The 14952-nt window shown below is 39.8% G+C and overlaps 1 protein-coding gene across 1 annotated transcript in view; it reads right to left on the bottom strand.

Moving 5' to 3' along the window:
• Nucleotides 1–12284, bottom strand: part of PRTG (protogenin) — a 127181-nt gene extending 114897 nt beyond the window's left edge. Inside the window, exons 1-2 of the mRNA XM_027067310.2 lie at nt 11986–12284; nt 9524–9826 (exon numbers count right to left, since the gene is read on the bottom strand). Of these exons, the coding sequence (XP_026923111.1) occupies nt 9524–9826; nt 11986–12079 (397 nt within the window). The 5' untranslated portion in view covers nt 12080–12284. The remainder of the gene's footprint in view (nt 1–9523; nt 9827–11985) is intronic.
• Nucleotides 12285–14952: the final 2668 nt, after the last annotated feature.

Raw genomic sequence — 14952 nt, 5'->3', positions numbered from 1 at the left:
GGCTCAAACCCATGATCCATGAGATCATGACCTGAGCCAAAGTCGGAACACTTAACCAACTGAGCCACACAGGGGTCCCAGAAAAATCTTTAACTTAAACACTGCAAATTCATGACTAGACTCTAAGCAAACCTGAGCTCTGGTCCCAGATCTAGCATCTGTACCCCTGGGCAAGGTACTCCTTCCAATAATCCTTATTGGCGAAAACAGAAATTTCTATGACTACAAGTTTGATCTTAACTCATGTTGAAGGAACGCTAAATGATACCGCAAGACAAATTAGGGAGCAAGGACTTTCTACTGACTATAGGTTTCAGAAAATCTTATCTCTTCAAAATGCTCATGGCCAGTATCTTAACAAGTCTTTAAAAGTTTGGAAATCAGTAGAAAAATAATAATGTACTTTCTCTTGGTCTTTCGTTCCATTTTTTAAAAATGTCATTCCCTTCTGAAAATTGTTTAACAGGGCAAAACTTCTGATTGTCAGCTTCTTTTTGTCCTGAGAAGAGTCAATTCTAGTATAAGAAATCAGTCACTTCTCTACTGACCAACTGTGGATTCACTTGTAATTTCTCAGTGTACCATTTCCTAAGCAGTAAAATTCTCTCCCTAAATATCATAGCTTCCAAGCAGACATCTGGTGGACTGAAAATTAAACTTAAATTTCACCAAGTTTCTCCTACTGGTATACTACCTTTCATATATTATCACAGATTTCTAAAAATGTGGCAAATCATCCAGGTAAAGATCCTTGCAGGTTTTGAAGAAATCGTATTCCATCACTGGGATAACTTTAATAATATTCTGGTGAAACTTTTTGGTAATCTTGCTGCTTTACTGAGGTTGATCCCTCAAGTAAAATTATGATAAAAGTATTACTAGGACAGCATGGAACATATAAAAATGAGCTTTATTTAACATACAAAACATATGTTAAGCATATGTTTCTTGAACACATAAAAAATGAGCTTTATTTTTAAAAACCAGTAAATATATTTAACTGTTAAAATTATTTTTAAAAAGTTGTCATCTCTCTCTTAAAAAGAAATACCAAAACAGCAATACCAACATCAAAGCATTTTTTTCTTATTATGTGTTCACTTTGAGGTCAATATTTTAATTGGAGTTACTTTAAATCCAATCAGAGGGACTCAAGCTAACTCAGTATGAAGGCTGGGGGAAAAATTAAACCTTATCATTCTTAATAGGAATTGGTGGTGGGTGGGAGGAGGCAGCATAATCTATTTCTACTAAAACACTAATATACTAGCAATGCTGTTAAGATGAAACTAGCACTATTTTTTTTAAAACAGAGTCAATAAATATCAGAATACACTATTAATTGTTAGCAAAACCAGACACATTTGTGAAGTTACATCTTTCATATACTATGCCAACCTTCAAAGGGCTCAACTATTCTGAACTGCCCACTGCCAAAGTAACTTATTTTTCTATAAAATAAATACTTAAAAATAGTACTTAAAAATAGTACTATTAAAAATAGTACTTAAAAATAGTATTAATTCAAATGAATCAGTATTGGTTTAAGACTCCCCCCACCCACCAAAACAGATTCCCCTATGATTCATGGCAAGACTATGAATTCTTAAAAGTACTAAGTTAAATAATGGTCAAGCTGTTTTAATTTTCTCTCAATGACTTAAATCATTCTCTTACAACGTATGACTGGTCTCAGTCTTGTAAAAAATATAATTTATTGGCCATTTACTTAGAATTACAATAACCAAATTAAAAAAATAAGAGTACTGTGTTGCTCAACATCCATCCCCCCCTCCTTTTTTTCTCCCAACTACCCAGTTTTACATATAGACAGGTAGGGATCAGAATGATTAAGTGGTTTGTCTACAGTCATATAAGTCACCAGCAATGGAGAAGAAATAAATGATTGGTTCTTTGGTCTTTTGTCCTTCTGCTTTTCCACCACTGCTCTGAGCAACTGAACTGAAAAATATAGCAGCAGGGGGACACTTGGGTGGGTAGTCAGTTAAGCATCTGACTCTTGATTTCAGCTCAGGTCATGATCTCACGGTTTGTGGGATTGAGCCCTGCGGCACGCTCTGCACTGATAGCATGGAGCCTGCTTGGGATTTTCTCTCTCTCAAAAATAAGTACATAAATATTAAAAAAATAGTTAGAACCAAGCTTGCTTGGTTCATTTCAAATCTATAGCAGCATTAAGAATATTTACAAGTTATTGGCACCTGTCAACTTCATAGTTTCTTTATGAAATGACTACAAGAATAAGAAAACAAGAACTGAAGAACACCAAAATTCTATTTTGACATGAATATTATTTTCCTTAAACATAAGGGAATGTGCATTTTTCTCTTCTAATTTGAACTGATGATTTGTTCACTCCAAGCACTTTTTTTGGAGTAGAACACACAAAGCTAATGTTCAGCCATCCTTGCTCAGCACTAGAGCCACTCATGAAAAGATTATGCTCCCTCCTTCATCCACCTCAATGGCCACTTGGGCAACCAGTGGCTACTGGCCCTACAGCTGACCAACTGCATACAGCAATATTAACTAGCATAAATAGCTAACCAAAATGAAAGCCAAACACAAAGAGTGATACTTTGAGAAAGAGGCAGAGTATGAAATCCCCACCCACTGCTATTAAGTAATCTAAAACAAGTACTTCATAATAACCACTCAAAAATTGCCTGCAACTTTCTGTGTGCTAGTTAACATACTATAGTGTCTAATAATTTTCCTTTTACTTACCCTTGATTCCCTCTCAAGACACTACCATCTTTACATCATTATCTAGAGAAAGTTAAATTGTTTCTGCCCAAAGTCAGTCTCTGGTACTGTTGAGTCAGCTGAAAAGACTTCTGTTAACCATTCACTCAAAGAACCACCTACCACACAGCAAATGTTATTCTCTGGGCTGTTAACCTCATACAGTTTTACTTGTGTCCATGCAGATCATCACAAAAGATGTTTTTTTAATATTTACCACACATGGAGATTTATCGTATTTTTTCAACTACCATGCCCAGCACATTGAAAATAAAATGCACTGAATAAACAGGGTTCACTACAATTTGCATTTACTCTTTGACTAGATATCCTCAAGAAAGGATCTAAATACTACAATCAAAATGAATGGACCTATAGAAGAGTGAAGTCTTAATAGCAGGCTTAAATGTACCTTGTGTGAATAAGGAATGGAGAGACGACATCACTCACACTCAGACAAAAAATGACCCAAACACATTTTTCTTAATCAAGCTTCCTTCACAATACTTAAAAATAGTAACTACTTCTTCAATCAATAAATTTAGCGCTGTTAACAGCCCAAAAAAGTAGATTATCAAGCATAAAACAGACACCATTAAAATAAGTAATGGCCCAGTATCACTTGGAAAGTTTTCCACCTCTGTCAGAAACATCAGTAGTTCTCAACCAGGGGTGGTTTTGCTTCCCACAACGCGTTTTTTGGTTTTCACAACTGGGAAGGGGTGCTGCTGGCATCTGGTATGCACAGACCAGGGATGCTGATGTACATCCTACATTGCGTAAGGCAGCTTCCGCAATGAAGAATTACCTAGCCCCAAATGTCAATCGCACCAAAGCTGAGAAACCCTGAGAAATGCAATCCACAGGAAATACAGTATCTTTTTTGTTGTTATTGTTTTTTAAGGTTGGTGGAGTGAAAGATCCATTTTGAGTAGTACCAAAAAGACCACAAAAAAATACAAAGGCCATTGTGGAGGATCACTCCAAAAGAATATGATTTAGAGAAAGTAGTCTATATAAAGCAGCATCATTAAAAACACACACACAAAAACGATCACACTATTGTAAACTGGGATTTACTATTTCATAAAGTGAATCTTTAAAAGAAAATTTCCCTTCCATCAGTCCCTTAGAAATAAGCCCAGTGAGGATACAAGTTTGAAACCAGAACCCTGATAATGATTGTATTCTCCAATAGTCACTTGATTAATCCAATCACAAATGCTAAAGCAATACATACATACATATACACACACAAATACACACAAACATGCATAAAGGGCAAACCCTCCAGAAACTGAAAGAATAAACATTTTTAAGTCATGCCTTTTGCTCAGCCTATAAGAATTTTGCTTTTAAAGCTCATCAAAAGCAGTTTCTGAGAACCAGAGGTGAAAAAAAGAAAAAAGGAATGTAAAAGTCAGGAAAGTATTTGTCAGATTAGTGTCAGAGACCTTTGCGAGGATGACACCTTTATTCTCTGCAATACATATCCCTGGAGCGATTCACTTGGCTACAGAATTACAGCCACTGAAGGTAAGTTAGTACATTTTTACCTTTTTTGCAACTGCTGGCTGTGAGACTGCTATGTGCAGACTATCATGTTAAGGCAACTGCCAATATTTATTGTTCAGTGATCACAACTGTGTCTTCTTCTTACTCTCTTATTTACCAAATTAAAATGATGATTTAAAAAAATGCTTTACTAAAGAGTCTGGACAATCAGAAGTATTAAAATAGTCTTGACTGAAACTGAAAACTTAAGCTGGGGTACAATTTTTAAGTTTTCTCTTAAAACATCTCCATAACCACAGCTGTTCTTAAAATTCAAGTATGATCCTCAACAAAATGTCCAGCATTATTATTTTTCATATAAATAGAAAATGCCAATTTAGTATATGTGCTGCCAAAGTGAGCACAGAAAATGCCAATTTAAAAGCTGAAAGTAATCAATCCTAAGTGAGCAAATCTGCCTATGAGAGACAAAAATCACCTCTCAAAATTGTAGCTAGGCTAGGCTTTTCCAAAAAGTAACCTCAAATACATTTATTTATTAATTGAAATACTCCTTCAACCTAACACCTTGCTTAAAAGATTTGGTTGTTTTTTGTATTTTGTTTTTTTGTTGTTGTTCTTTGGTTTTTTGGTGTTCTTTTAAATTGCTTTGGACTCCATCAATAGGCCCAGCTGTTAAATTCAGGAGCAATGACAACAAATCCCTTGGCAAACAACAGCTGAGAGTGAGACCCTTTCTTTAGAATAATCAGAGATAGCTGACAAAAGAGGGCATACCAAATGCCCTTGCAAAATTCCATTAAGAGGCTGGACAGAAATAAAATAAACAAACTTATATACATCTTAAAGCAAATCATAATTATACCCCTTAATGGATCCTGCTTGGTTATAAAATTTTAAATCCAACAACTTTGAACAGTGAGATAGTGTTACAGGTTTCTGAAGATGAGAAATGATCCTCACTAATCAAGTGCAAAGTGGGAAAAACTGGTTCCATTACCCAGAGATAATCAGGTACCTGATAAACCTTTTAGGTAGACAGACTTAAAGAACTAAGTGTCATCGTATATAAGCCTGTAGAACTCTATGTGCTTTTCTCTGTTTGAAGCAATTTTAAGATGGTCAAATTTTAAGTTAAACATACACTTCTGAACTATCACCGCTTCTCTTTAAAGACCTCGGATCCCAGAAAGCATCATGTAAACCTTACCTACAGTGTTGGTAGATTGGTCTCTCTCAATACCTCAGTTCTGTCTTATTTTTCTGAAATCAAATGACCTTTACTTTTGCTACTACTCTTGAATTAGAGCTTGAAGTGAATTGCACACATGTAAGAGAAGCTCTACCCTTTACAGCACCTACAAATCTCAATAAAAAGTAACAATGTAGCAAAAAGCTTCATCTTGGGTTCCTGATCATTAATAAAATCTAAAATGTAGGCTAACACTCTCCCAGTGCTTATCTTTCTCTTTTCAACCACCCACCTTTTTTTTTTTTTTTTAAATGTGAATCATTAAATGTTCTCAATATGTCTGAACTCATTTCAAAATCAACTTTGGGTTATAATTTATGTATTACTCTTCAAAACAGAAATCACACTCATAGAACAGTTTTTCATTAATCTAACAAGAACAACACCAAAAAACCTCTCAAGGTCATCTCCATTTAAATTGAAGTGATAAACATTTTATCCATGGAAAACAAACTACATCCTTTTAAAAGAAATCACTATTGCCATATAAAGGTGTAGAAACAGACCATCTTCCCCCTCCTCCACCCCAACTTTGTAGATGCCAAAACTAACCTCAAAATTAAAAAAAAAAAAACCATAAAGTTACAATACTATGGTCTTCCAGCTACAAATACTCACTTTAAAAATTTTCACCCATGTGAACAGTCCTGAAATACCTAAGAAATATAAACCAGCTTTATGTTCTCTTTCCCTCTATCCAAAGACTTCAATTTCCACCTTTTATGGAAAGGAAATAAACAACTAGCTTCCTGTTCAATCACTAGCTTACAGCCAGTCTTTTACACATCACAGAACACAACCCGCCTCCTCCTTTACTTCTCTCAAATGTCTCTTCTCTTATCTTCATTTAAACTTGTTGAAATATGAGACCATTTTACAACACTAATGCTTTCCTATGAAATTTATCTTACTTTAATGTTAAGAATGCAAGAAACATCAAAATGCCCACAGATTATTTCTTACTACTAAAATATTTAAATTAAGTTATTTAGAGTGAAGATTTAGCACCCGTGAAAGTGAAAATTCGATTTGCCAAAAGCTAAAAACACTGAAATTTATAGGAAACCGCTTAATCCTCTGTTCTTGCTTTGCATACAACCAGAAAAAGGGCCTCCCACACATTCCCCTTTCTATTCTAATTTCATGAAAATGTAAAACAGCTAAAATGCCTATCCATAAAAAGGATTATCTTTTTAAAAAACCTAAATATTACTTTAACCCTATACTTTCCTTTAAAAATGGGATGCCTTAGAAAAACTAAGTTAGACAAATTCTTTTGTGCTTGGATGCACAACAGGAAAGCAAGCCTCCAGGCCTTTGGGGAGGAACCTTGTCCCTGCAGCCAGCTCTGATGTGCTTGGGAGATAAGGCTCCATAGTGACACTTAAGGAAAGGCCTGTTCACATTTGAATTTCTGCATTCCTCAAGAACAATTCATGGCAATAACTAACTTTGCAGAAGAGCTACATGAAAGCTTTGGCCAATGAATGAGGGTCATCTGCTCTTTATCACAAGGGTAAACCTCATCCTGGCCAGTTTCTAACCTTTTAACCCTGTGAATTCCTAATTTACACATGAATAATGGAATTCTTGCCTAGAGTGCAACTTTCAGCTTCTAGTTCCTAAGTTTAGAAACCAAGACTTGATTGCCCGTGTGTTAAAAATCTAAACTTGTGCAGATTAAAGTTTTAGAGTTTCAGACGCTATATTATTACACTTCTGAGGCAAAAGATATGCTTTGCTGACAAATCTTTGATTAGAAAATAAAAAGAACACACTTGCACCCTGCTGCTATCAATAACTAGGAGAACTAGCTTAAAAAAAAAAAAAGCAAAACAGAATGTCCATTTAATGCCTATCCTCTTCCTGTTTAATATGTATAACGTCTTTACTCTGAACATAGGATAAAGTCATTTGAGCCCACATCATTGGACATTGCTTCTTAAATATCAAAACTAACTTTGTGAATTCAGAATCTCTAAGAAGTCTCAAATTTCTAAAGGGAAATCTAAAACCACTATGCATGCATTAATTTTAAATCTGTAATACTGAATGCAATGTCCTAGCAAAATACCTCCGCAGAGTTAAATAAAATGTGTGCCTATGAAGTGTGGTCCCTGTAACTGACTACAGTTGACATTTAACAGCAAAGCAAAGTTCTACATAGTTTCACTAGAAAGGTTTTTTTCCCCTATTCGTTATATGAAAACAACCTCACTACAACAGCTTTCAAAATGATTCACATCTAATATTTATTATCCATTATTTTTTACAAAGTTACAAAAATCAAAAGATGCTCAAAAAGCCAGCACTAAATTTGTTTCACTGTTAATAACACTCACTATGCTATTCAGACTTCAAAGCTGTGTGTGTGTTCAAGGTACTTCTCGGTGCCCTAGAATTTTTTTTTTGTCAGGCTTCTAAGGAGGTCCTGGAAATAGTGTGTGGTCATGATAAATGCTTCATCATTTCAAGGCCCATCTGCCTCCCTCCACCTTTCTATCCTGTTCCTCTCCTCTCCAGGAAAGAAATACAAGCTACAGCTCCTGGGGATGAAACATTTTCCACAACACTGAAAAGGCGAAAAATTTACAACTCAATAGAACAACTTTATGTTACACAAAAATTAAATCAACCAAACATAAGCATAAAAAGCACATTGTCCTGAAAACAGCACAGTACAGAAAAAAACATCACTCAACAACAAAATGATTACTGGCCACTGATTATGGAAAAAAAAAGAGAAAGTTTATCAGAAATTCTGAGCTTTTTGCTACTCTGGGGAGGGGCTAAAATTAGAAACTCTTCTACTTTTCTAACATATTTCAATATAAACATACTTGCTTGCAACTTATTTTCTACAGTTAATCATTATTGCACAAGTAAAATAAATACTAATACAACGGTAGCATATACATTGCCATACACTATTATGGCATAGTGAGTCACCTAGAAAACCCCTGCCAATACCTCCCTAAATTTCAACTGTGTAGGCCCTGAAGAAACTAGTTCCTTAAGATTAAGTTTTTATCTTAAGAGCTCCCTCTTCCTATTGTTCATCCTGTAAATGATCAATTTGTTGGTGTAGCACAAAAATCTATCTTTTGTGGATCAACAAAAGAATGTAGCTAGGATGCCTGTAAAAACTGTTTTTAAGATACAGTTGTTATTTTAAGATTTACACTGCCTATTGTCATTTTGAGTGCTGCATGTTAGATCCCCTGAGAAGGTGGAAAGCCTCAGTGGGAACAAGGAGATCCCCGTCTATCCTACGCCCATCTTTACACCCAACATATCAGGTCAGACACCAACCACTGGATCACTTGGACAAATGGCTGATCTGATGGGGTTGTTCATACAAAGGAAATCATTAGACAGCAAACTTTATGACAACTGGAATAAAGGGGGCAAGATCTGGTTTAAATCCATTAAGCATAATATGGAAATGGCCTTAACCTCTTTCTTTCCCAGCAGAAAAAGACTAGGAATACTTCAAAGGCTTGAACATTACTGGCCAATGCCCTCTCTACAATTAAAAAGCAACATGAGTGATCTTAAAGCACTCGGAGAAATGGAAGGTTGGGCTTTAAGAAAGATTTAGCACTCAAAGGCCATCTACGAAGCAGGAAGATTTGCTTGTGATTTTTAAATTTTAATTATTAATTTACGAAAGATGAGATTTTAGAACTTTTGCTGTTTTAGCCAAACTTTTACAACCAACTCTTCCATAATGTCAAACACTTAAATTTATATAAAGCCACTTCTACAGACTTAGGTGTTCTAAACCTAACCTGACTTTTGTTCTTAATCACTCATCCAAATTTATTTATTTTTTCTCAAATTTTTCTGCATGCTTTAGTTAGCATCAACTACTACTCCAGGTAATTGTTAATGTTTGTGTGATTTTCAGGGTTAGCACATAGTGTATCAAAAATATCATCAAAATGTAGCCATGAAAAGTGTCAAACAACGAAGAATTTAAATACTTACTTGACAAAGTAAGATGTGCTTTTTGACTAAGAATGGCTCCATATTTGTTCACTGCCAAGCACTGATAAAATCCTTCATCAGACTGCTCTCCTCGCTTGCCTTCCACTTCACTGATGTATAACGAGCCGTTAGACAGGACCTGGATCCGTTTATTTTCAGACACTTTTGCTCCATTTTTCAACCATGTGACCTTAATGGGAACTTCTCCATGAGCCTGGCAATCTAAAACGACTGGGTCCTTTCTTGTGACAGTTACATCCTGTGGTTCTTTTATAAAAAACAGTTCACTAAAGCACCACACTCCTATAAGGAAAAAGGGGGGGGGGGCATATCCAGAATTATAGGTATAAAATCATTTCTTAACACACAATGGTAACGCACGTATGCAGGGTGTAACATGACAAAGTTTAACAAACCACATTAGTTACCTTATAAATACCTTAATAAACCAATCTAAGCTTCAGCAAACCTTTTCGACAAATCAGAAAATCACCTTTTACATCCACTCTAAAAGCATAGGGAAGATTTCATGATCTTCTCTGCCTTGTAAGAATCGTGTTCTCAAGTTCCTTGCTAGAGTATCAAAATCATCAGGAAAGCACAAGCTGTTTGCTACTTTTACAAGCTTGTCAAAAAGATCTTGAACAGAGTAAGTCGTAAAAGTCTAATTTTACAAGAAATCATTAGCAAAACTCCAACTCTGTGAACAAGCAAGTTTATTTCTTTGTCCCTTGAAGTGTTTTGGACCCCCTGGCACCTACTCCTTTGGGAAGTACGTTTAACTTTTGTGACAAATTACAAGTTTGCATCTTTATATCTGTCCTTTTACAGCAAAGACTCTATCTCCTCTCCTTGAAAGAGAACCATTTACTTACTATCTGCAGAGTAAGGTAGGTATTTAATGGACGGTCAACTTTGAAATATTGGTAACTCTTGGTGATTGTACTCAGGGGGTGATCGGATTAGAAAACTTTTATTTCTTTTTATTCTTTCTTTCTTTCTTTCTTTCTAGAACCACCAACTGCTGGAAAAAAGTGCGTGACTAATTGGTCCTAACAGTCTAACAGGGATAGGAGATTGCTTAATCAACCAATACACATTTTTATGAGAAGAGGAAAGGCTTCATCCTAAGCATACACACTGTCCCTGCCAGAAGGCATGCAATGACCACCTAATACCCTGTCACCTCTTGCATTCGGTGCAAAGGCCAGCTAAAGTCTGGCATATTGCTTGGGGAGTGTTAGGAGTTTTGGGACATTCAATCTTCCTTCTGATGTTCTGAATCCATGATTACAAATTCCCGGGATTGATCTGTTTCTCATCAAGGCAGGTCCTCGGGAAACTTACACACTAGTCACGCTCCCACGCTACGGCTGCGGACCTCTAACGTATGCCTGGGATTACTCGAGCAACCCTAACAGCCCAGCGCTTCGAGGACCGCTCCGGAAGGCGCCCATTGTGTTTCCGAGTCACATCTGACTTTGATCCTTTTTTCGTGTTAACAAAAACTAATTCGTCCAGAGAAGAGGAAAGTCGGGGGGGGGGGGGGGGTTGTAACCTGTACCCGTTCTCCTGAACATCTCTCCTCCCGGTCTCCTGCAACCACCACATCCACTTTACATTTTTATCTCTTTGAGGGTAAACCAACACAGACACAAACGAGAAAAATTAGTTCATCCAAGTTTGCACAAGGCTAACCTGGAGTTTGGAGGAATCTTCACGTTCGTACACACTTCAGGCCCTGCCCCAAAACACCTGGCTACAAGGGGTGGGGTGTGTGTGTGGGGGGGAACTCTTTAAATACCTTCCTCCCCTCCAGAGCAGAAATCAGCCACGCACCTTCCAACCCTCTTGTCTTTCCAATTCCACCCCTCCTGTCTCCTCCTCTCTTGATCTGGATCCTGGAAAATGGGGGCACTCGGGGCGCTGACCTGGACGCTGAGTTCACCCATTTTTTCCCCTAGCCCTAAAACGTGGAGGAAACCCCACTGCAAAAAGAGGAAGCCGCGAGAAACCGCGGCGCCCCCTGCGTGGCAAGGCTGCCACTAAGGAAACAATATAAATAAAGCCACGTGCGCCGCGGCCCGGGCGGGCGGCGCGGAACTGCGGCTGGTAGCGGACGCTGGGACGCGGCCGGAGCCCGGACAATGGCGCGAGGAGAAAGGGGGATGAGTGGACAGCGGGCGCCACGGCCCTGCAGCCTGCGGCTCAGGGAGCGCTGCGAGGAGGGGCGTGTGCCAGGAGAGTCGCCCACAGCTCTGCCCGCGCGCCCCCCGCGCCTCCAACAGGGGCTCCCGACTGGCTGCAGGGAGCGGGCAGGATCCGGTGGTCAGCGCACCGCGGAGGACCCCGCCGCTCCCCCAACACCCCCCACCCCCCGCCCCGGTTTCCTCTTTCCCCAGCCCACTCGCGCCTGCTCCAACCCCACAGGCGCAGAGACACGCAAAAGAAAGCGCTCCCACCTGGACCGGAGCCGAGGAGCAGCAGGAGCAGGAGCGCGCGGCGCAGCATCCCTGGCGGTCGCAGCCCGGCGAGGGGTCGCAGAGAAGGCGCCATTCAGCTGGGCTGCGCGGGCATGCTCCCCGGCCGCCCTGCAGCCGCTGTCCTCCTGCCGGCCCCCGCCTCCGGGCTCTCCCCGCGCCGCGGCTGGACGCGCGCAGCCTGGCTTCCCGCTCGGGGTCCGGCGTGGCGTGGCACTGCGCGGCCGGCGGCGGGTGTCTGTGGTCTCGGCGAAGCCGGCGCACGGACACCCGCTCGCGGGAGGCGGGGGGGCGGGGGGGGGACCCGAGAGTCCGGCCTGGGGGCGGAGTGAGGCGGTGGCTGGAGGGGGCGGGGGCGGCGGAGTGGACAGCGCCGCCGCTGCCGGCCTGGGACTACTTTCTACATCTGGCCCCTGGTCTGGGGACCGCGAGGTCGGTGCGGCCGGCGGATGGAGACGGCAGGAGGGGGTCAGTGGCGGCCCTGTCGCTGCCCCGCGGGAAGGGGGCGGGCCCCGCCGGACAATGCACCTGGGGGTCAAGCCCCGGCTGAGGGTCTCCGGCCGCGGCCCCGCCCCCCTGCCTGCCCGCCACCGTCGAAGACAGAGCCACAAAGGCCAAGCCTCGAGGTCCGGCCATCCCCCGGGGCCCCTCTCCCGCCCGCTTGTTTAGGATTCGGGGAAAGAGGAGGCGGGTGGGGGGAGGGATGGTGTTGAGAGACGTGGAAAGGCCGGAGACTTTTCCCCTGATGGCCCCCTGCCCATCCCCCTCCTTCCCTCACACGCCGAGGCCCTGTGGAGGGAAAACTGACTATTCCCACTTCGGAGATTTGTTAGCTCAACTGGAGGCATCTCCGGGTGCTAAGCCCCATTTGGGGATGGCTTTTACCCTCCCTGCCCCCATCAGATGCAGCACTGGCTTAAAACATCTCCGAAGAGTACCCTGAAATGAATAATTAACCTTTTAGGGAGACGTTTTACTATCTGTATCTCAAGTTAGTCAAGTCCTTTAATTCGTGAGAATGGTGAATACAAAAGGCCTGTCCTAAAAGTTGAGGCGAGATCAAGAGATTTCTAGATTCTCTGGGCTTGCCTTGGGGGACTAGGCTTTCCATAGACTACCTGGTTAGAAGTTAAACTGACCAGGAAAGACACAAATATTATTAATCTGTTCACATCTCTTAGAATTAAGGATAACAAGAGGAGTTAAAAGGTACATTTAAAAATGTAATCAGGTTGCTAAACATATGTGGATCATAGAGAGCATTTCCATGTGGATTAGCACTTGCTAATCCAAAATTAAATCTGTGGCACATGATGAGGGCACAGGCTAAAAGCTAACCTTAATGAAATCTGCAGACAGAAATCTAGCTTTTGTCACTAAGACACCAACACACTGCCTATAGCATGTTCCCCAAATCCTCCTTATGAAAAAAAGGGGGCGGGGGAGGATCAACAGTTTTAGAACATCTGCTGGGAGGGCAGCACTACCTTCCCCGGAAGCTTTCTATAATAAGGATCAGCCTGTTTAACAATTTTTAACCCGTGTAAAACAGTAATACCCTTGACTATACTGCCTGCAAAACCTAACTAATAATTTAGATGAATTTAGAACTATTTCTAAGCATCAGAGTAAAGGTTCATGGAAAGGGAAAAGTGTTTAGAGGTAATAAAACGAAATACTTGCAAGGATGTTTTAAATATCTGAAATTTACACAAATTTACATGATACCTTAACTGTGTGTGGCTAAATTGTCTAATTGTATGACATTCTTCCTCTTGACTCCCCCTTCTCCCAGTTTCCTTTCAATTGACCCCAAGTGCTCATATTTCCTGCATAAGAATTGCTAATAAGATGCTTTTATACTCTCTTTCTTGACTAAATCAGAAGTATAAAGGCTGGGGGTGGGGAGAGATCAGCTAAAAGGCAGGGGGAGAACTTTTTTTTTTTAAAAAACTGCCACTTTGCCTTCCTTTTAACATTTTAATTGATCATAGAGGCCTTTGATTCTTATAGGATGGCTTTGCACCTTGAGTTGCATTGGAGAAGAACATAGCATTGCATCCAATATGAAATAAAATATGTGATATGTGTAACACACACACACACACACACAATGTAATGAGATTGAACAACCCTATGGAACTTTTCTGATATATTTACTGTCCCGTGTTAGGTGGTAATAAACTTACTCTGATGATGTAATTATAGTATATTATGTAAAATTTGCAGAATACCCAAGGTCACTCACTAGTTGGTTGTAGCTGGGAGTCAGAATTCATGTGCTTTGATTTGTTTGTTGCCCTTTCTACTATATAATCCTTTCTGCCTTTAAACTTTTTTTTTCTTTTTCTTTTCTTCCTACTTTTTTTTTTTTGTTTGTTTTTTAACACCTATTTCTGTTGGCTTCAGAATTTATAGCATAATTCTTTAAATAACACAGTACATGTCTTCTCAGACAGGTACATTTTCCTTCCTGTATAACACTTCTCTTATATCACGTACCAGGCTGCATATACTACTTAAGGGCTTCTTACAGAGTTCTCGAGTGCTCCACAGATTCCAGCACAGTACCTTGCATTGATGAAAAACATGCTTTTTGCTGTCTCAGAGACTAGAGTTCAAATTTCAGCATTACATAGACAAGTCATTTATTGTTTCAGATTTCATCTATTTAAGGGAAATAAGTATAATACCAATGGGCTGCTGTGATATAATCCATGGAAAGTAACTGTGCATAGCTCCAAAAATGATTGTAATTATTATTTAGTAAGTAAATATTCCCACTAGTGATTAATCTTTGTCCTTTCAAAGTGGGCTTAATTTTTGAATATTCAAGTTTTTAAGAGTCAAATCTGATTAATTTGTTTTGTGATTATACTGATGGCGACTCCAGTGACTTCCTTCAAAAGTTCCTAAATTTGTCCCGAAAGAGATAGGAAGTGCCTTGGT

Source organism: Acinonyx jubatus, chromosome B3, assembly GCF_027475565.1.
Source record: "Acinonyx jubatus isolate Ajub_Pintada_27869175 chromosome B3, VMU_Ajub_asm_v1.0, whole genome shotgun sequence".
NCBI lineage: Eukaryota > Metazoa > Chordata > Mammalia > Carnivora > Felidae > Acinonyx > Acinonyx jubatus.
This window is presented reverse-complemented; position numbering and strand designations above follow the sequence as displayed.